Source organism: Dipteris shenzhenensis, chromosome 19 (assembly GCF_047967505.1).
Source record: "Dipteris shenzhenensis isolate YYH24624 ecotype China chromosome 19, Dip_SZ_1.0, whole genome shotgun sequence".
In the NCBI taxonomy this organism is placed as follows: domain Eukaryota; kingdom Viridiplantae; phylum Streptophyta; class Polypodiopsida; order Gleicheniales; family Dipteridaceae; genus Dipteris; species Dipteris shenzhenensis.
Genome location: NC_141614.1, coordinates 30,930,202 through 30,952,410, shown reverse-complemented (window position 1 = coordinate 30,952,410; position 22,209 = coordinate 30,930,202). Strand labels below are relative to the sequence as shown.

General features: G+C 42.5%; 1 protein-coding gene across 1 annotated transcript; it reads right to left on the bottom strand.

The window, feature by feature from the left end:
* Positions 1 to 16,589: 16,589 nt before the first annotated feature.
* LOC147890341 (G-type lectin S-receptor-like serine/threonine-protein kinase SD2-5) lies at positions 16,590 to 19,867 on the bottom strand. The gene has a single exon (XM_087390824.1). The coding sequence runs from the start codon at positions 19,749 to 19,751 to the stop codon at positions 16,980 to 16,982; it is 2,772 nt and encodes a 923-aa protein (XP_087246950.1). The 5' UTR covers positions 19,752 to 19,867; the 3' UTR covers positions 16,590 to 16,979.
* Positions 19,868 to 22,209: the final 2,342 nt, after the last annotated feature.

Genomic DNA, 22,209 nt, shown 5'->3' with positions numbered 1-22,209 from the left:
TAATTCATGTTGCATGTGCAAATTACGTATCTTTCAAATTTATTTGAGAATATATGCAAACTTTAAAAATCAAACTTTAAAAAGAAGCATGCAATGTAGGGAAAATGTTATGTTCTAATTAAAATCATCATTGACATATGTATGGACTTTAAGATCAATTATCATGCAAGAAGGCAAAATAGTATATAGTGAAACATTATACTACAAAAAAATTTGAAATCTTGGGTGATAATTTGCTATATGATGGAATACATATCCATAAACTAGTAACCCTAATTTGGTTTTAAACATCATGGTTTTCTAGTCCAAAAAACCAGTTTCAGCTTTTTGTAGATGTGTTGATCTTTTTTTAAATTTGTTCACTCTGTAACAACCAAGGGTGTTCTTTCTCACCCATGCATGCATGAGATTGCTTTCCATGCTTTAGCCTACACCCCTCACTTGAATATAAACCGAGGACCTATGCTACACTTGTGAAGCTCTATGTTGCAATGAGCAACAACACAATTGTAGGTGAGCAACATGCATTGATGAACCTGGACTTGGGAGAGAGAGTGACAACATTTTGGGGCCGTTGTCAAGGAGGTTGGTGCCTTAAGTGAAAGCAGAGCATGTGTTTACATGTGTGAAAAAGAACCCCCTTCGAAAAACCATTCAAGACACATCCCTCAAGGCAAAGGAGTGAATTGGTGCAAAAGAATGAGACTTACATCCTTAACAAGGTTGACTTACATAAGCACATTAATACACTAATTTAAAAAATGAACACTTAAACACCCCACATCCTATAAAAGCAACACCAGCCCCCCTCCTCACTTCTTTCCCCTTACTTTTGCAAGCCACTTCCATCTCTCCTCCATCTCCAAGTTCTGTCAAGCGTCCATATTTTCTATCTACCTCCATTTTTCATCCTCCACCTTCCGTCCACCATCTCCAACCACCACTTTTTCTGTCAAGGTCCCCCCCTCCATCTCCATCTCCACCCCCTCCATCTCCCACCATCTCCATCACCACCACCACCACCACTTTTTCCATCAAGGTCCCCCCTTCCACCTCCACCACCTCCATCTTCACCTCCCATCATCTCTCTCCCCACCACCTCCACTTTTTCCATCCAATCCGTTCCTCCACCACCACTTTCCGTCATCCATCCCCTCCACCACACTTTTTCATCAAAACTCCCCCACCCCCCATCTCCATCACTTCCACCTCCACCACTTAAGGTAATCCCCCTACCTCTCTCCACCCCACCACCTCTTTCCTCTCTCTACACCTCCACCATCCCCCTATCTCTCTGTACACCCTCTTTCTCTCTCCACCCCACCATCCCCCTACCTCTCTCCAACCCAGCTTTCTCTCTACCCCTCCACCATCTCTCTCCACCCCACCTCCCCTTCCTCTCTCTACAACTGCTTCCCTACTTCACCATTCCTCTTCCATTCCCCCCCTCTCCACCACCAATACCCACCTCTCTACTTCCTCACCTCTCTCTACTCCCCCCACCACACACCTCTCTCTCCTCTCATCTCTCCACCCCCCCACCCCCTTTCCTCACCCCTCACCAATTTCCCCCATTCCATCCCCTCTCCACCACCCCTCTTCCATTCCCCCTCCTCCTCCATTCTCTCTCCACCACCCCATGACCCGTCACTCCACACACACACACTCTCTCTAAGTCTCTTCAATCTTGCTCTCCCCCTTCAGATCTTTCTCTTTCTAGAAAACTCTCTCTAAACCCCTATCACTCCCCTTCCCCCATTCACTCCCCTCTCACTGCCCCCAAGCATAGTGCAACTTGTCGATGCTGCCATGCCCAAGGCCCAATAGCGCCTGAGGCATGCCTATCACGGTGACATACTACCCAAGGCACAACATGCTCGAGGCGCATGCGCTCGTGAGATGGTGCATTCGTGCCCATCGTATGTGCGTCCGTACGCTCAACGCCCTAGGGTGCTTTTGCCTTTGTCCGAACCCATTGCTGCTCGTTTGAAACTGCCTTCATCAATGCTCCACCCATCATGACTGCATACCCACCACACGTGCCTTTGTGCCCGCTCTGCACATGAAAAATGCACCCCCCATTTCTCAATTTTCATCCCGTTGCCCCTTGAATTTTGCCGCCTACCCGGCCCTTTTCTAGAGAGTGAAGAGAGGTAGAGAGAGTGTGTGTAGGGGGAGAGGGAGAGAGTAAAGAGAGAGGAGAGGAGGAGAGAGATAGAGAGAGAACAGAGGAGAGGTAGAGAGAGAAGAGAGTGGAGAGAGGTAGAGAGAGAAAAGAGAGAGGAGAGGTAGAGAGAGAAAAGAGAGAGGTAAGAGGTAAAGAGAGGGGGGAGAGAGAGAGAGTGAGATAGAGAGAGAGGAAGAGAGAAGAGATTAGGGTAGGACTAACTAACCCTTTTGTGAGTCAAACTAACCATAGTACATGAGGTTTGGTTAGGGCTCTAAAAAAAAGAGAGGCCCTTATTAATAAATTGACCAATTTTTTCTTTAATTTAAGGCCCTTTTTCTTGGTCATTTGAAGGCCAAATTCGACCCTGTTCAAGCCCAAATTTCACACATTGAAAGAGTACTTTTTGTGTGGATTTTGACTATATTTGACTTGATTTTGGACATAATTTCAAAGGACAATTGTTGCACCAACTTAAGGTTCCTTTTGAAGAAAACATCACCATAACTTCAGTAAACCACACCAGAATTGTTTGCGGTCTTCACCAATAGGTTTAGCCATTCAAATGCAACATTCCTATAGTGATTTTGAAGATTATTGGGCAAAATTTTCAAGGTAAAACTCAAGGGTCACCACTTGATCAACAAACTACTACTGTTCAGAAAGGGCATCATCACTAAAAGGATTTCAATATCCCACAATGGAACCTATATGGGATCAGCTTCCAAAGGACAAACCCTGATACCTCAACATGTGTATTGATAATACAATGGATCAATTGGATTCAATCCCACAAGATCTTGACATGCAAAATGATCCATTTGCTTACATGCCTATGTTCTCATGTAGAGGTAACCCCAAAGAATTCATTGCTTTATTTGAGAAAAAATGGATAGGAGGCACCTCAAGGCATGAGGAATATTATTTAAATGTGTTCCCACATGAAGATCCCATCAAAGGACCATATGATTGGTACCTCAAATTGAATGTGGAGATACAAAGCTCATGGTCCACACTGCGACAATATTTTATGCTACAATCTACAATCATTGATGGAGTAATGCTGGATCTCCATCAAAATGCATCATCCACAAATTTGGGCAATCATAAAAGATCAGATAACAGAATTTAGAAAGTGGCATTGCCCAGGGTAGTTCAAAAAATCAGGATATTGTGATGGATTATTTCTTCAAGCTAAAGAACACTATCACTGAGAGAAATTTGTCACTAACAGAGCACCAATTATTCAAAATTTTCTCAAGGGTTTGCATGAGAAAATTAAAGAGCAATTAGATCACTATAACTGCACAACTATAATAGAAGTACATGATGCTGCAATGATGATCGAAGAATCAATTGAGCAGGATCGAGAAATGATTGAAGCAATATTAGAAAGACAGGTTTCCAAATTGAATAATGATGCAAGTGAAGTTGTTTCTAACTCCACTGATACACATAGCACCAAGCCTATAGAATCATCAAACTCACTATTCAATAATTAATGAGGGCAATTTAACAATGGTTTCAAGTGAAACCCCTACCTGAAGGAATAGGAGTAGCTAACTATGCATGAAATAGAGAAACTATTGTAAGAAGATGAAGAATTACGAGTTGCATGAAATAAAAAGACAAAGACAATTGTATTGTTCATAAAGTAGAACACTACATCTTGAATAAGCAGTACATCCCATTACATCTCACCATGAGTAGATATAGCAAGTGTCGCCCCAAAGAACCAGGAGCAGCTGAGAGATGAATTCAACAAATCAAGGCATGATCATAGCAGAGATCATTATCATCCTCATAGTGGATGTCCACCAACTATTCCATGCATACATGTGGCCACATGTCTAGTTTCACGTACTTGACTCAACCTATGCTAAACGACCCAACCGAAGTTTGCTCCTCTCAAAACCCCACTCAAACTGAGGATGGTGATCAGCTATGAGAAGATTGGGCTATCAACAAACTAACAAGTGCCCTAAACAAAGAGCCTTGGTCGAAAGTTGATGCAAAATTGAACCGAGAGGATACTAAATGCATAATTGAACTGAGAGGATACCAATCGACAGGACATCTTGCTCAAAATGTTCACAGCTAATCAAATAGGAACAAACAAACTAGAATAGCGACACCAAAAAATAACAAACGACATTTTTCCTCAACCCTACAGGGTATTTTTAGCAATACAAACTTGTTTTATTTAGCTAGTTTATTGGTTGCTAGAGTAGCATGTGCTTTTAGAAAGCATACTCCTTGTACTCTACATCATCAATGATGAACACCCCTTCAAATTCCTCTGTCACAACATGGGAAGCTTCCTTGTTCTTTTTCTCCATGTCGTCTTGCTTTTTGAAGCAGAACTGCTCCTTGTGCCTTGGTTTCCCACAGTAGCTGCATTTCAAGTACACATTCTTCATTGCCTTTGCTTTCTCATCCATATATGTGCTCTCTCCAAACCTTAGTGTCGCTCACCGTCCAAAAGGGTAGCTATGATGATCTCATTCACTATCATTGCACCGTTCATACAAAGGATCTCTATGATACCATCATAGGAAGAGGGAAGACTAGATAAGAGCACTGCTTTTATATCATCATCTTTGACTTTAACACAAAGGTCAAGCAATTGCCTCAAGATGGCTATCATCCTACTCATGTGTTCTCCGCAAGTCATGTTCTATTCCACCAAAAAATTCTTGCTTTAGTAATACCTTAAAGATTCTCAATCGTGCATCGAATAGTGTCTCTATGTCTATCCAATTCTCTGCCACACTAGTTGCTAGCAAGTTGAGGTTGTGGTCATATCGAGCACCCACTGCCCTACTGATGATTCCAAGAGCTTTTTTATTACGACTTTCAATTGCAAGTTGCTGCTATTCGATTCTTCCTTCTCTTCTCTAGAAACCATGGGCCATAGCCCCTTCTCCATAAGATGGAGTTTACCATGAGTTGCCATGAAGGGAGATTGGTGCCTATAAAAGTGACGAGTTTCATGGCTTTTGCCTTCGATTCCATTTCCTGACCTCTACGTGGATGCCTAGCAAATATCAGTAGAAAATATGGCATGCAATCGACTTTCTCTCCACAAATCCTGAATGAATGCTCTCATATCAATTGAAGGAATAGGAGTAGCTAACTATGCATGAAATAGAGAAACTATTCTCAAAAGACAAAGAATTGCGAGTTGCATGAAATAACAAAGACAGAGACAACTGTATTGCTCATAAAGTAGAACACTACATCTTGAATAAGCAATACACTCCATTACATCTCGCCATGAGTAGATATAGCAATTGTCGCCACAAATGACCAAGAGCAACCGAGAGAGGAATTCAACAAATCAAGTCGTGATTATAGCAGAGATCATCCATCACCCTTATAGTTGACGTCCACCAACTATTGGGTCTACTAACTCTAAAAATTCTCTAACTTGCTTTTGGGTCTACTAACTCTAAAAATTCTCTAACTTTTTGCTCAAGCATCAGATTTGAGTTAAACTGTTTGCATTGCGTTTGTAATTTTCTATTATAATTGTGATCGCATTCAGAATTTGGATTGGATGAACAAAAGTTGGGAAATTTGCATGATTCATTGAAAAAATTCTTTGGTGATTTAATTAAAATATTAACCTAAGCTAAATCCCCTAATCTAAATTAATTTAAATCAATCTAACCTAATTAACCTCCAACCTTCCCCTGCCCCTCTCCCACCCCTGTCCCTATGCCTTGCCTAGGCCCTCTCTGACTCGCTCCCCTCTGCCTCATTGCGTCTCTCAAGCCCACGCTCAATGCCCTCCCCCTTGCATCGCCCGGCCATGAACACACAAAGTTGTTGCAACCTGCAAATGGCAATTGTATGCCAGAAGGTAGAGGAAAGTTAGCGCGAGTACATCTACTCATCCACATAGTTAGCGTAACTCATACACTTCCTAGAGCTCATGCACACCTGTAGAAGCAGGTTGGCTACATCCATAGACCCTTCTATGTGCCTTGTGGCAATGCGAACATAAAAGTGCAAACACATCACAATGTGAGTCTGAACAGACTCTTCTTGAATTAAACAATACCAATATCGATTACGGATGCCCAACTTGCCTGCTCTGAGCACAAGATGAATCTCGTCGATGAACAGAATGCCTCTCCCTTCGCCCTTCTCCACTTCCTTCAAAACGGCCGTCAGTCGTTCAAATCGTCACAGTATTTCGCACTTGCCATCAATGCTCCCATGCCCAATGCTACCAATATTACATCGGAAAGGCTATTGCAAGAACAGAGTACTTGTAAAAATTCATCGTCCCTTCCAATGATGAGATCAAAGTTCTCAGCTTGTTCCACCAGGTCGATCCATATGTCTTCAGAGCTTGAAAATTGGTATCCCTGCTCGCGCTGTCGACCTTCTTTCCTTCGCCTCTCATTTTCTCTATCTCGGTCTTCACCCTGGCTGTGCTAACACCTGCTTCTTTGAGGGAATTGTTAATCTGAGAATCCTCCAGCAATCCACCAGCTGATCAACGGCAAGATGTGAATCGCCCCTCTTTTTCTATACAGCCTAAGCTCTCCTGATGGAGAGCCCCCCCTCCGTCCTCTTCCGCAACCTCGACAGTGACCTTAAGAAGATATTTTGGGCGGGTAGATATGTGCAGTGGACTTTCGTTTTGGGCAGGTGGATGCGTGGTCGAGGCATGCATGGCAGAGGGAGGGAAGCAACAATAGGAGGAGGGAATGCCTATGGCAATGGCAAGAGGGAGTTCGAGAGGTAGAAGCTCAGCACATGCGAGGAGCAGGAGCTTGCATCGATGGCAGCATCAAAAGGAGTGGGAGTTTTGGATTTTAAGGAGTTCTCAACCTCCATCTAGAAACCTCTTTAATTCTTTGATTGTACCTTAGGATATGAGCCATTCTTTTCCACCCTTCTCATTTTCTCACAACAAATTAATGGATTTTTTTCTCTCATAGCCCCCCTATTCCATGCATGCAAGTGGCCATGTGTCTAGCTCTACCTACTTGACTCAACCTATGCTAAACGACCCAACCAAAGTTTGCTTCTCTCAACACTACCACTAATAGGTGGAAAATGAAAAGTCAATCAACAAGCAAAAGAAGAAAGGATTGAAAAAATGTAATGTGAATGTGCAATCAACTAATGACTCAGAATCAACCCTCACAAAAGAAGATTGCCTAAAAGAGGAAGAAATTTAAAGCATTGCACGGGAAGGTTGTACCGCATGTCTCTCAGGTGATGCACATCGCAAACCCAATGTGGCATTCTAGAACATCTCAATCACCAAGGCTCTTCAAGTCACAACAAGACAAAGCACCTACAGACGTGCACACAGACGCATTTACTCAACTAAAAAAAAACTTACGGGCATGTCTATTTGCACGTCTAGAGACCCGCGTCTAAAGGCATGTCTATATAGCAGACAGGCGCATCTATAGACATGCATATAGACGCGTAAATAGATGCTCTGCTAGAAAATTTAAAAAACAGACAGACGCATCCTTAAACGTGTTTATAGACACATTTATAGACGGTCTTATAGATGCATTTATAGACGCGCAAATAGATGTCCCTCGAACAGATAGATGCATATATAGATGCGTTGATAGACGCGCTACATAATATTTTTTAAATTTTGTGTGCTTGAACAGAATGCTGCGTATGTTGTGTATGCTATGTAGTTACAGGAATCCCATTTCCACATTGTGTGATTCAATTCTTACAACCAACCGCATTTTAATTAGCACTCTTGCAAGCATGTCTATAGCTGATAATTACAATTCCAAATAAAACATTACAACTCCAAAACGTTTAGTTCATAAGGCATTAATTGATAAAACGTTGCACAAGAAAATTGAAAGCCAAAAAAATAAAAAGAGTATATAAATTCATAGCTGAAAAAGTGCTTGTATGTACATATAGCACGAAGCTAAGCCACGTCCTGTGCCTTCAAGTACCAAAAATAAGATGACTGTATATACGAGAGGCACGAAGCCAAGCCAGTGGCTTTAAGTACAAAAAAGAGTAGCTAGCACTACTTCCACGACTAATCTAAGTTCTCCACGTCCTCGCTTCCTTCTACGCTCCCTTCTGTGCTCCCTTCTTTGCCTCCTTCCTCGTCTTCTTCCTCGTCTTCTTGTGTAGGGGCCTGTAAACAAGGGACAACATATATCAATGTATGCAAAATCAAATCTTTACTTATAATATTGACATTATTTAATTACTTTCAAATACCTCGAGGGGCACTCCAGTAGCCCGGATATACTGCTCCTCAGTAATCAACCCATCATTATAGAAGTGCTTCCATGTATCTCCTCTGTGATGGTGGCGATGGTAGGCTGTCTCGACAGGAGTAGGGTACCTGCCCATGATATCAAGCTGCAAGATGACACAATTTGTGGAGGGGTTAGTACAAAGAAACAACCTCCTAATAAACTACATAAATAATATAATTTGAGATCGATACTTACAAATTGGGCCTCCCATGATTTAACACCCCCTGCTCCAAAATGCTTGCTTCCATATTGCTCCTTTTGGATCCTTCGTGCCTCCACATGCTGCAGACTGGGTTCCTCCCTTGCTGACTTCATTGCTTTCTTCCACTCACTCTTGTGAGCGGTGTGGGGCGGGCCCCTTGGTGGTTGACCTCCCTCGAGCATGGCAAGCTCCGCTAGTGCCTGCCTCTTAAGCGAAAATCTTTTATTGCCAAGTATCGTAACAAACTTTGACTTGGCCCATTTATTTGTGAACTGAACATTGGGGGGGTTAGGATACCTAGAGCGAACAACAGCGAGGGTCTCATTAGCCAACCTCTTTGGATGGTCTTTGTAGTTGATAAATCAATCTCTATAATTATTAGCAATTACAAAGTGCATGAAGGCCATGATGTCCTTCCCCCGTGCATCCATCAAGATGCCTCCTATCTGAGTGATGTCATAGAAGATCGTACCATCACCCGGAGGCACGTCTATTTCATCTGAATCATCCTCGTCCCCACCACCACCCCTCCCAAAGCACTGTGCCATGCATCCCCCACCGCTACATACATCTTCTTGAAGCTTTCAACTTCGGGCTCTATTTTTTAATCTTAATATTACAGTCCTAACGTTAGGCATCCAAAGATGCTCACCATCTTAAGTATACATTACAAAGTGCCGACTCTTGGGGGGTGTTTAGAGTACCCATCATGTAGCCGTATAACTCCCTAGGACTAGGAGGGTGCCCCAAAAGGTTATATAACTCCCGAAAGATGGTCTCCCGAAGATCAAGTGAGCCTGAAGAGCTTCCTGGCCACATGATGAACTGGAAAAAAGAAAAAAAGAAGATTACTGATGAGCTGAGAAGAGAAAAAGAAGAGAAAAAGAGAGAAAAAGAGAGAAGGAAAGAGAGTAGAAAAGAGAGGAAAAGAGAGGAGAAAGGAGAGGAAAAGAGAGGAGAAAGGAGAGGAAAAGAGAGGAGAAAAAGAGAGAAAAAGTGGGATAAAAGAGAGGAGAAAGGAGAGGAAAAGAGAGGAGAAAAAAAGAGAGGAGATAAAAGAGAAAAATTACCACGAAAAGAGAGGGAAAGAGAGGATAAAAGAGAGAAGAAAAGAAAGGCAAATATAGGAAAAGAGAGGAGAAAAAAAGAGAGAAAAAGAGAGGAGATAAGAGAGAAAAAGAGAGACGAAAGAGGAATCCTTATTTCCATCATTCAATATGCAATCCTTTTCTTAGAAGTGGAAGTGGAAAGGGAAAGGAAAGAGGAAAGAGAAAGGAAAGGAAAGGGAAGGGAAGAGAAGGGAAGGGAAGAAAAGGGAAGGGTCTAAAACTATCGGAGCGCGTCTATAGACGCGTCTGAGAAGCACGTCTATTTTTGCGTATGACAGCGCGTCTATAGATGCGGCTATATGTTTCTAAAAACATAGTAGACGCATCTATAGATGTGCTCTTAGATGCGGTTTTAGACGCACTCTCAGATGCGTCTATAGACGTGCTCCGACAGACAGACTATTCTAAAAACTCAAAAAGGACATGCAACCGACACAAAAGCATAACACTAGTACCAAAAACATTTGTTTCTTGGATACAACAAAGGATGAATCCAAAGAGAGCAACTTTTAAAGAAGATTAACCATAAAGAGACTTACCTTGGATAGAGGTATGAAAGCTTCTTGTCCTTTTTCAAAGTTGCTTCTCTTCCTTCTCTTCCTTGTTCACCCTTTGCTTCTCTTTCTTCTCTTCCTTGTTCACCCTCTTCTCTTTGTGCTTGGAGATGATTGTGTAAGCCTGGAAGTAAGTGTGGGTGCCTGGAGATAAGTGTGGGTGCTCGGAACTGTGTTTGTTAATAGCAAAGCAAGCCACGCGAAGCTTAAAGTATGTGAAGAAAAGCAAAGCAAGCCACGCGAAGCTTAAAGTATGTGAAGAAAAGCAAAGCAAGCACGCTAAAAGTAGATTTGAAAACTGCATCTATACGTGTGCCTAATTGCACGCCTATACACGCGTGTAATTGCGCGTCTATTACACAAAGCAAACGTGGTTTTAGATGTGCCTATAGATGCGCACCACAGAACAGATAGATGCGGTTTTAGACGTGGCATTAGACATGCTATAGAGTTTTAAGATTAAATATTTGATACAAGAGCAAATTTTTTGGATTGTTTATTTGTAGGATGTCTTCATCTTCAACAAGTAGCTCCAGTGAGGATGAATCCCTCCGTATCCACCATCGTGAAATGTGGTTGGAGCAAAAAATCAAATGCATGTGTGATCGATGTCGAGGAAACATGTATCGTGCACGTAGGATTACACTCAGTCACATCTCAAAGTATGGAGAATGGGATGCGACCGTAAACATGATAAGTGTTAAAGAAATAAGGTTGATTGAGATACCTATGGGTGTTCATATGTTAGAGTTATGATCCTATTTTAATTTGATACAGGATGCAGTGCCACACCCGCATATGTTGCCCTATGCTCGTCGTGAGGAGGCGAAGCGTCGACGATATGAGGTGGGATCTTTAGGAGGGACCGTTACGGATGCATGGAGTGATGGTGATAGTAGCCCTCCACCATTACCTTATGAAGCCATGGAGGAGGAGGTGTTTGATGATATGGTGCGGGATTTATATGTCCATCAATCCAAAGGGAGGGATGATAGCATGGAGCAGGACGATCTTTTTACCGCAGCATCGACTCCAGTGTTTGAGGGGTGCACATTCTCTGTTCTACGTTCCTCCCTTGAGTTACTAAACTTGCAAACCATCTATGGATGGAGCAATGCAAGTTTGAATGCATTACTCAAGTAAGCTTTAAAGTCTATTTCGCAAACATGGTGAATTATGCTAGTGGGTCAATTACTCGAATGCTTTTCCTCATTTATGGTCTTCACGTGTAGGCTATTGTGTAAAATGCTTCCAAGGGAGAATAAATTACTGACCTCAAGAGATATGGCAAGGCAGCATGTGACCTCGCTTGGAGGAGTAGATTACAAGCGCATCCATGCATGCGTCAACGATTGCATTTTGTTTCGTGGACTACATAAGGATGCAAGAGAGTGTCCTACTTGTGGAGAGGCAATATATAGAGCAGATTTCAAAACTTTGGACGTGCCTCATAAGATTCTGTGACATTTTCCCATAATCCCTCACATCCAACATATGTTCAAGTGCAAATCCATTGCAGAGCTCATGTCATGGCATTCCTCCCATCGATCAACTGATGGCAAGTGGAGAACTCCCGCAGACACTCCTGCACGGAAGCATATTGAAGACACATGGCCAAGCTTCAAGGAAGAACCTAGGAGCTTGAGACTTGGATTGGGTATGGACAGTGTGAGCCCATTTGGTCTCAAAAGCACCTCTTACAATGTATGGCCAGTGATATTGGTGAATTATAATCTTCCACCCTCTATGGCGATTAAGAAAGGACATGTTATGTTATCCCTTCTAATTCTAGATATGTGAGCTCAAAGGAAATAGATCCCACCATGCTTGAGAATGCTTGAGTTATGTCAGTGGAGGTGGTTTGTTTAGTGGAGGAGACATTTCCACGTTCTATTCTCACAAGCCAACTACATCTCATAGTGCATTTGGTGGATGAGATTGCTATATGCAGTACTATACATGCACGATGGTTGTTCTTCCTCGAGCGCTTCATGAAGACCTTGAAGGGCTTCGTGAGGCAAAATGCAAGACCCGAAGGTAGCATGGCCAAGGGTTGGTTGGTACAAGAGTCACTTGTATATATTTCTGAGTTTCTTGTTGATGTGGATAGCTCTCTCCCACGACTATGGAGAGATGATGAAGACCTAAGGATGACCTCTATTGTGCCTCAAGGGAATGGACGCAACAAAGTAATAGACACACAGTTGCTTAATAATATCAACCTCTATTGCGTGCTTAATAGTGATGTGATGAAAAGATGGGTGACAAGATACGAGGATGCAAAGGCAAGAAGACAAGAAGAAAGGGCCCTCTTTCGTACACACCACGGATCTCGTGTGCCATACCCTCAGTATCTAAGAGCACTTCCAAAGGATATACATGTGGATTGGCTACTTGACGAAATGGAGAAAGCAGAGAAAGACGAGGGGATGCATATCACAATGGAAGAATGGGAGTATGCTAGGGGATGCATGAGCAAGGTCGGTATATAGAATGTTATGCATAAGTTAGGAGCTTTCAATAATTTAGATTGCTTATTTAATTGATTTTTTATTGGTGTAGTGCACTATGTTCAATGCTATATGGTGTGAGGGCAAGCATTTTCAAACACAACGGATTGATGATAAGAGAAACACATAAGATTGCGGCATCATTGCTAGCTTTGAGGGAGCCAATGGAGCCATGGATGATTATTGTGGCATAATTCAAGATATTATTAAGCTTGACTTTCGACGCTTCTTTGTGTATGTTTTGGATGTAAAGTGGTTTAAGGACGTGGTGGAAAGAGGCCCTAATGCAACAATCAAATGCCATGCAAGTGGCTTAGTAACTATTGACTCCACAAAGTTTTGGCAAAGTAGGAAGGACACACTAGTACTACCGCAACAATGTGAACAGGTACTGTGCACACATATAAAAATACTCGCTTTTAAATATTTGATACCTTCGATGCAAGGAAAATAACATGATTGTATTTTTGTTTGAATTAGGTTGTCTATCAACCAATGGTGGATTATAATAGATGGTGGCATGTCATACCTATTATGCCATGTTCCAAAGCGATGTATAGTACATTTACTAATATGGAGCGTATGGAGGATAATCATGGCCATGGAGGTGATGATGACCGTGATACGAGAGAAGAGGATGATCATGAGATAGGAGATACAGATATTGAGGCCATTACCCGTGAGGACGAGCCTACCATTGGTGATGCTGATTTCGATGAGCACATGAGTAGCACAAGTAGTAGTGGGTTGAATGTATTTGTAGATCTAAACACTTGTTTGGATTTTGAAGTAGATAGTTTGGCAAAGGTTGATCTCATTGAGGATGAGATTGAACTGTAGCCCATCATTGATATTGGCAAAACTATTTTACATATTGTCTCATTCTCCTCACCTCACTTAATTCTTGTATATGTGGGCTAGCAAAAAAGGATTGATGTTTTTGTTAAAATTATGTGCTTTGGTAATCATGGGCAATGTTTGGAAAGCAGTGATGTACACCAAAATCTCACTTTTTGTATTCTCTGTTTTGCGTCTAAATACGCGTCTAATTCTCAGTGTAGATGCGCTAATACACGTGCAAATAGACGCACTGAGAGATGCAGTGTTAGACGGGCTCGTATTTTCTCAGTGTAGATGCGCTAATAGATGTGTCAATACATGCGCAAATAGACGAGTTGTTAGACGCACTATTAGATGCGCCCGTAATTTCTCTATTCAAGCAATGCCTATAGACGCACCCGCTATTTTGCGCGTCTATCAAGCACATCTATAGTTGCTTTGTGTTGTTGTGAGTGCAACACTTCTGCATGAAAAGAGCGTACAAAGCATCCTCTGTGATGAATCTCAGTTATGGAGGCCAACCAAGGAAGAAGAATTAGATGTTGGCCATGCAGCAGAGAATTCCCCAAAGACAACTATAAAGGTACAACAGTCAGATCCACTCTCTTATCAAAACCATCGAAGACCTATTCTTGACACATTCAAGAGGGGAGAACAAGAGGGAATAGGCCCAGTACCACAAGATCTGTAACAACTCAAGATTGTTTTCCAAGAGCATGTTTAAATAATGCATGAATTTTAGAATACTTGTCAACAATGGTTGACACAACTCAAGCAATAACTACAAGAGGAACAAGACCAAAAGAAAGAACTTGCTTCAATATGCCGCGCAAAGCAAAACAAGGAGATCCAAGACTTGAAAGAGGACCTCACTCAACTCCAACAAATGTTGGCAATTGACACCGGCCCCTATCGAATATCTACACCAATTATCAAAATTCAAAAGGAGGAGCCAACAATATCAAGACAACAACAAGAATCTCACTTCAATATATGCTCCACAATAAAGATCAAAGATGATTCCAAAGAAAATCACACAGAAAGATTGCAAAACAAGAAGATGTCAACATGGACCCATCAATGAAAAAGGAAGGAGTCATTCAGCCACACCGAGCATTCCATTCCATATAAGTGGGTGCAATGGCAACAACCATGGACAAAATCTCTCTAGATACAAAAGAAAGATGTGCACTTTCTTTGTACCGAATAAACATCAACACTTGGATAGAAGATAATTAAGATGGGCATGGATCCCTAGAATATGCATCAAGAAAGCCAAGGATCCCCATGTTCCAACAAAACTTGCAATTATTAATAGACCATGCTATGGGATACAAGAAATATGGGTACCTTGATGACAGTGTGCAAAGCCTACAAAGATTGACTCTGTGTCCTTAAAAATGGAATACACATCAAGCATGAAGTCATCAATTACACATTTCTCAACAAAAAGAGCTACATATCATCTCGATCAACAATGGAATACTTTTAATGCAAGAAAAGAATCAAGCCCACGAGATCCAAAGTACAAAAGATACAGGGCTACATGCATCAACAAAGATAGATAAATCAACAGAGGCATGCATCATCAAAGGACGGAATACAATCCATCCATCCATCATACAAAATGAAGCGGTTTCACTTTTGCAAGATGCATATCCACATATGAACTCAAGCGTCAACTCTCTATACTAGTCCAGCTCGCCAAGATGCCTATCGACTCAAGTATAGACTAGAAAAACTTCAACAAAATCTAGAGGATAACATGAAAGAACTTTCTCTATGAAAGATTGGTGATCTAATTGGTCTTTAAAAAAAACAAGGATAAAATAAATAAAGAAGTGGCATGTGGTAAATCTCCATTTGGGTATGAAAGAACATTCTCTATGAAAGATTGGTGATCTTGGTCTTTAAAAAAAACAAGGATAAAATAAATAAAGAAGTGGCATGTGGTAAATCTCCATTTGGGTACCAAACCACAAATAACAACATGGTTTCACAACCGTGTTCTCTAGTGTCTAAAATTGCAAAGTTGATTCCTTGAAATCCTACAACTTTCTTAGTTTGAACGTCGAGGCACATAGGTTGGGTCCACAAACACATACAAAAGCTTTTTCACTTTAGACACAGTAGATGCACAAATAAAACCCCATTGAATAGGAGGGACACCAAAATGTCAAGCACTAAATCTCAAAAATCAAGGCCCAATACTCAAGAGTTCTTAGGTGACTAGGTGTTCATATTGAATATTTGCTTTAGGTAGCATAAGACACCCGACAAGCTTCAAGCATGCACTTTCACAGTCCTTAGATGACAATAGGAAGTTAATATGAGCACAGCATATAATATTAATGCAAATTGGTATTGACATGATCAATACCAAAAATTCACTTTACATGCAAGTTCTAAGCCTCATCATCGATAACCACATCTTATTTTCCTACAAGCATTGCTCTCGACAAAGAATGAACCAAATTCCAAGATCCAAGGAGACATACATTCTATACAAATAAGAATACAACAAGTAAAAGATAGTGTTTTTGTGAGCCACATTTGATGCCAGACAATGTAATCAAACACAAGGCCTCTCAACATGTGCCTCTACATGCCACGTACAAGACAAAGAAGAGAAATGCTAAGTATTATCAAAACGAAAAATTAGGTACACATGGTATTCCATGCCACATGGCTCAATAAAACCCGAGTTCCCCCTTATAGATTGCCTGCGGTAATAAAAGTATGTATAACATGACATTGTGCTTGCATGGATGTCTTAAATAAAATTTTTGGGAAAATTACGTTATGTGATGATAGTTTTGTTGTGGTTCGCCATGCTGCTCAGGATGTCGCTTGTATGAGGACAATGAACATGAGAGTGAATGTAGAACCAATCATCCAAAATTACTGCCAATCTATCTATCTCACTTACAAGAGCTGCCCACATTTTATCGTGTGTGTGTCATTGTGTGTGTGTGTGTGTGAGAGAGAGAGAGAGAACCCCAGAAAAATTATAATACACGGACATTGAGTAAACTATAGTACAGGAGAGAGAGTGTGTGTGTGTACAAGGACGTTAATCTTAATATTTCCGTCCTCCAAAGCTGCTGCTGACTGCATTGCTGGATGAGGATGATGAAGGCCCATCTGCGGAAGGCCACAAACTCCTCATCCCTAACGATAACGAAGAACATATCACCTCCAGCTCCTCTAGCGAAACTATAGCAGAGGGAAGTTAATGTGAAAGAGAAAACACTCAGCAAAACTATAGTACAGGGAAGATAGTGAAGAACTTATTAGCTCCATCTCCTCTATAAAAGTAATGTTAATATTTCCGTCTTCCAAAGCCGCTGCCGATGGCACTTGAACTGTATACGTTGCTGAATGAGGATGATGAAGGCTCATCTGTCGACGGCCACAAATTGCTCACCCCTGACGAAAATGAAGAGCTTACCAACTCCATCTCCCTTATACTGCTCATCATCGACCCACTCATCTCTAGAGGTTGCATCGTGCTATCACCCTGTTCATCCTCCACTACCTCCGACACTTTCACCTCCCCTTCCAGCATCTTTACCACCCCTGTCATCCTCGGCCTCGCTTCGGGCTCTCTCTGCACACACAGCATTGCCACCATTATCATCCTCCTTGCTTCCTCTTTGTTCACTCTATCCCTATCCAGCTGTGCATCCACCAAGCTCATCACATCATCATAGCTGTTATTGCCCCTCACTTTCCTGCTTTCCAGCTTCCATTTCCTCATATCCTTCACTTTTCGCCCACTTACTATCTCCAGTAGCACTACGCCGAAGCTGTACACGTCGCTCTTCTCTGTGATAGCTGCATCTACCAGCCACTCCGGTGCTAGATATCCCGGCGTGCCCCTCATTGTCGTCATTACGAAGCTTTGATCTCTGTTCATCAGCCTAGACATCCCAAAGTCAGCGATCTTTGGAGTGAAGTTGATATCCACAAGGATGTTCGGGGGCTTGAGATCCATGTGGATCACCCGATCTTTGCATTCTTCGTGCAAGTATGCCAAACCTCGGGCTGTTCCCACAGCGATGTCGAATCTCACTTGCCACGGCAAGACTTGCTTTGCCTTCTCCTTTGGATCCCCGAATAGCCACGCGTCTAGAGATCCGTTGATCATGTACTCATACACCAGAAGCCTGTGAGTTCCTTCCACACAAAATCCTAGCAGCTGAACGAGGTTCATGTGGTGGATTCTGCTGAGAATTGAGACCTCGGCATAAAACTCCTTTTTACCCTGATGAGATTCCTGCAGTAGCTGCTTGACAGCAAGCTCTGTTCCATCGGGTAAGGCTCCCCTAAACACCGTGCCGAAGCCCCCGCTTCCAAGAGAATCACTGAAACCCTCCGTGTAATCGTGCAGTTCTTTCCATGAAAAGCGTCTGGGATTGACACCAGCTAAGGAACTCGCCAAAAGCTCATTTTCGATCTCGTCGTCTGTCATTTTCCGTTTCCTCGACATGAAGAAGATCAACCCCAAAATTAATAACACTGCCAAGACGCCAAAGGTTGCACCAACTGCAATTCTTGTACGGGAGGCTGCTTTCGTTATCGTTAAGGTCTTGAAGAAACCGATACTGCTCTTGTTGAAACCAACCTGGAGGGTGCCTACAGGTTCTGTGATTAGAAAGCAGGAATTATCTTCGTTTTGGAAAAATGCCGCAGCACAAGAGCAGTTATGCATACACAATGCTTGACATTCATCGGACGTTGTATTAACACGGTCAGCAGGCAAGAACTTGTTGGAGAAGTACCCAACCTCGGAGATCATTGAAGACATAACGGTGTCGATTGTTGCAGAGCAAGTCAGTGTCTCTGAGTCCGCTAACTGGCAACCCTGTTCGGGATGTGAGGAATTCACAGGTTCAATATACGGAACTTTAATACATCCCGTGCAATTGTGTGTGGCGTTACAGGTACCGTAAGAGCCACAATAACTTGGCAAGGCACAGCGATTTTCCTGGAAGAGGGTGTATGTAAGAGACCAACTGGTGCCGGTATCCCAGTTCGTGTCATCGACAGTGTAAACATGAAGATCTCCGTCCCCTTCCAGCCTGATAAAAGTTGCATATGTGAGGTTCATTGGTTGAACTTTAGGGTTAACGATGACATTGCGAGAAACCGACTTTCCGTCAGCGCATTCAGACACTAAGACCTGCTGATACGAAGGAATGGCAGATACGTTTGATCGAAGATCAAAGCTAAGAGTTCCACTCGAATCCCAGCACAGAACGGAGAAGGGGGCTTGTTGAGCCGAATCGTTGCGGATGACGGACTCATAGTCAGTCGATTTGGAGAAGCCCCACACCCAGTATGGCGAGGGAACACGAGCTAGCCCGGACGTAGAATACAGCACAAGGCCGCCTGGCTCCATGACCATGGAATAATTGCCTGTCGAAGAATTGGTCCGCCAGTCCCAGTTGAACAGTGTCTGATTGGGTCGGAGAATCTGAAGAACCATCATCGTGTTTGTAGGATGCTGGTAAGAGTGCCATTTGATTTCACCGCCACTGTCTACGAGAGCAACATCACCCTCGTAGAGTATTTGCAATGCGGCGATGTTCTGGTTGGACGTATCTGTGTGCCAAACCACAGTACCGTTGGCCTCTTTCAGCTGTAGATCTCCGTCGAGGGTAAATTCAAGCGATGCATTAGAGTGCACTGGATTATGGGGATTGGCAGTCCAAATCACCTCGCCCCCGTAGGGCCTGGTCTTGCGGTTATCGTAAGCCAGAAGAGAGAGCCAGAAAACAGGATTGTCCTCGTCGAGCTGCTCTAATGCTGTGACGAAAAAGAGTCCGAAAACAATGGTGGTACTATGGTTACTGTCGATGCCGGCCGATCGGCCGAACAATTTACTGGCGACATTGAGGTCGGTGATATAAAACCCGGACGAGTCATCGTTGACAGTGGAGTAATTAGGAGGGAGAGAGGAGCGGACGAACGATCCATCAGAGCCGGGGAGGAACATGTCCTGGGCCGAAGATGCAACGATGAATCCAAAGAACAGGATGATAGTGAGTCGCAAACATACCAGCGACAAAATGGAGGAAGGGTTGGGCATGATTCTGTTAGATTCTATTGCACATCATAAACGAAATTGAGTCATGCAATTAAGCCTTGCAGCCGCTCAATCGGAAATTTGTATCAGTTATGCCATGTTGAGAAGGGTTGGCACCTAAATGGCTGTGTACGAAAGACGAACAGTGTCGTGCAGGCAAGACAGCATTGTAGCCATTGGCTGCTCATGCTGTTGTTTAATCGTCGGGAGTGCACGCAGAATCCTGAATTAATAATCACGCTGATGACGGACCACGATGGATTGGCCTGCCGGAAAGGTCAGGTAATTGACGTAATTGAATGAATCATCATCATGCAAGGACTAAAATAGACGACGATACTATCGTGATTCGTCATTGAGCCTGTCACTGATAATTTGCTGTCTTGCAAGCTACACATGACCTGATACAATTATCTCACGTTAGATTAATGGCCTACAGAGTAGTTATATCAAATGTGACAAGCAGTAACATTAGCTGATCAAAGATTCAAATGGTTCGTCGAAACTTAATATATAGGACAAGAGTTGAGTGACCTTTCAGCCATGGACAATAATGTTTTTGTCCATGACAGCCTTAGTCCGCATGCTTATCTCATGCCCACGTGATTTCATGCTTTCAAAGGCGCCAATTTGTGAAGTGATACTTGGAGTCGTGCGAGATGAAGACTCCATGTTAGTTATTATCGAGGGCCATCCTACTCTCGTAGGTGAGTTCTAGTCATTAGTTCTCGATCACCCAAGACTTGGCCTAACGTCGGTAAGTCTTGGCTAGCGTAGCCATATATATGGACAGCTAAGGGGCATTGCAAATATATATATAAATATATAAATATATAAATAAAATAAAATGTAAACAAACAAACAAACAAATAAATAAATAAAAGTTCTTCTATGCCTCATATTTCAAGCTTCCACTACCTTCATGGAGATTCCCTCCCGTAGCAATTAGCTTTGTGGAATCTTTTCCCATCTTGAACTCTCAGCTTCGCATGGAATTGGGTGCATAGCATCCAAGAAAAGCCCCATCTTGACTTGCTTTGATCATCGATGCTTTAATTTGAATGTTCAAAACCAAGCACACATCTTATCTCTAGCTTGTAGGATCAGTTAGCGATGTGGAATGCTTTGCAATCCTTGGCTCTCACTAATCCATGTTAGGTGTCCATGAAAGAGTCCTATCTTGACTTGGTTTTGAGGATTGTGCTTCTTAATAGTTCTGGAAACCAAGCAAGCCTCATATTTCTAACACAAGAAATTCATATCTTGAGGCTCTCATTCGTCCACGTTGGGCCACTTGCACATCAATGAAAAGCCCCATCTTACATTGGGGGAATTTCAGACTCATAAAGGACCTCTTGCATTAGCCCTTAAGATTTCTCTAATCTCAAGACTAGCAAACTAGCCAATGGGGCATTATTCCATATTGGCCTCTCATTGGTGGAGTAGTTTCCACTCCCTCCCACCTGCCTCCTTCTTGACCCCACCACTACTTTGGGCATTTACTCACCCCTTGACTTTTGGCTCCTTCTTGACCCCACCACTACTTTGGGCATTTACTCGTCCCCCCTACCCTCCTCCCTCTCTTGGTGGGCCTCAAATCTCATGGATTCTTTTTCTCTTCCAAAAAGTCAAAATTTTCCAAAATTGCCCCCACCACAAATGCCTATCAAGAGTCCTCCCCAAACTATCATGACCTTCCTCTCAACCTCCTCTCACGCTCCTCCTCTCAACCTCTCCCTCCTCTCGACCTCTCTCTTTGCTTGCTCCCATTCTTTCTACAATGGTGAAGCACTCCCCTTCCCATGGACCAACAATGATGCTTGGATTGCTCAAGAGTTTATGCTAATGTAATGGGTTACAATGCACCCTTCTATTATAGGTCCATTCAATTCAAATTTTCAAGAAAGGACAGAGCAATGAAAGAGAAGCATTGGAAGGGTTGCATTCTTGGGTTTTTAAATACAAAAAAAGGACTCAAGATATGTGTTCAACACAAGCACATGGCTCAAGATATGAACTTGGATATTACAAATTGAGCTTGCTTTCCTTCACATTGTATGCATCATTTACGTTGCCACTTTTGCATTATGGGCCATGGCGCTTCATCTGTAAATTCTAGTATGTATGTGTATGTATGTTGAGAGAGGCAGCCATATTAATTGAGAGAGAGAGAGAGAGGTTTGGCTAGGGAGAATAAGCGAATGTACAACATGAGCTAGTCATCAATAATGCTTTGTACAACATTAGCGACAAGAGTTAAGTGACTTGGTTTTGCTTCTGTAAACGTCATACTTCAAGCTTGTGGGACCTTCTTAGGAATTTCCTACCCCCCCCACCTAAGCTATGTGGAATCCTTTCCCATCTTGAGCTCTTTGGTCACATGGGGCACATCCAAGAAAAGCCGTACCTTGACTTAGCTTGATCATTTATGCTTCTTAAAAGTTGTTGCAACCAAGCACGC

Excerpts from the sequence above, each read along its gene's own strand:
- LOC147890341 (XM_087390824.1), bottom strand. The coding sequence starts at position 19,751 with ATGCCCAACCCTTCCTCCATTTTGTCGCTGGTATGTTTGCGACTCACT.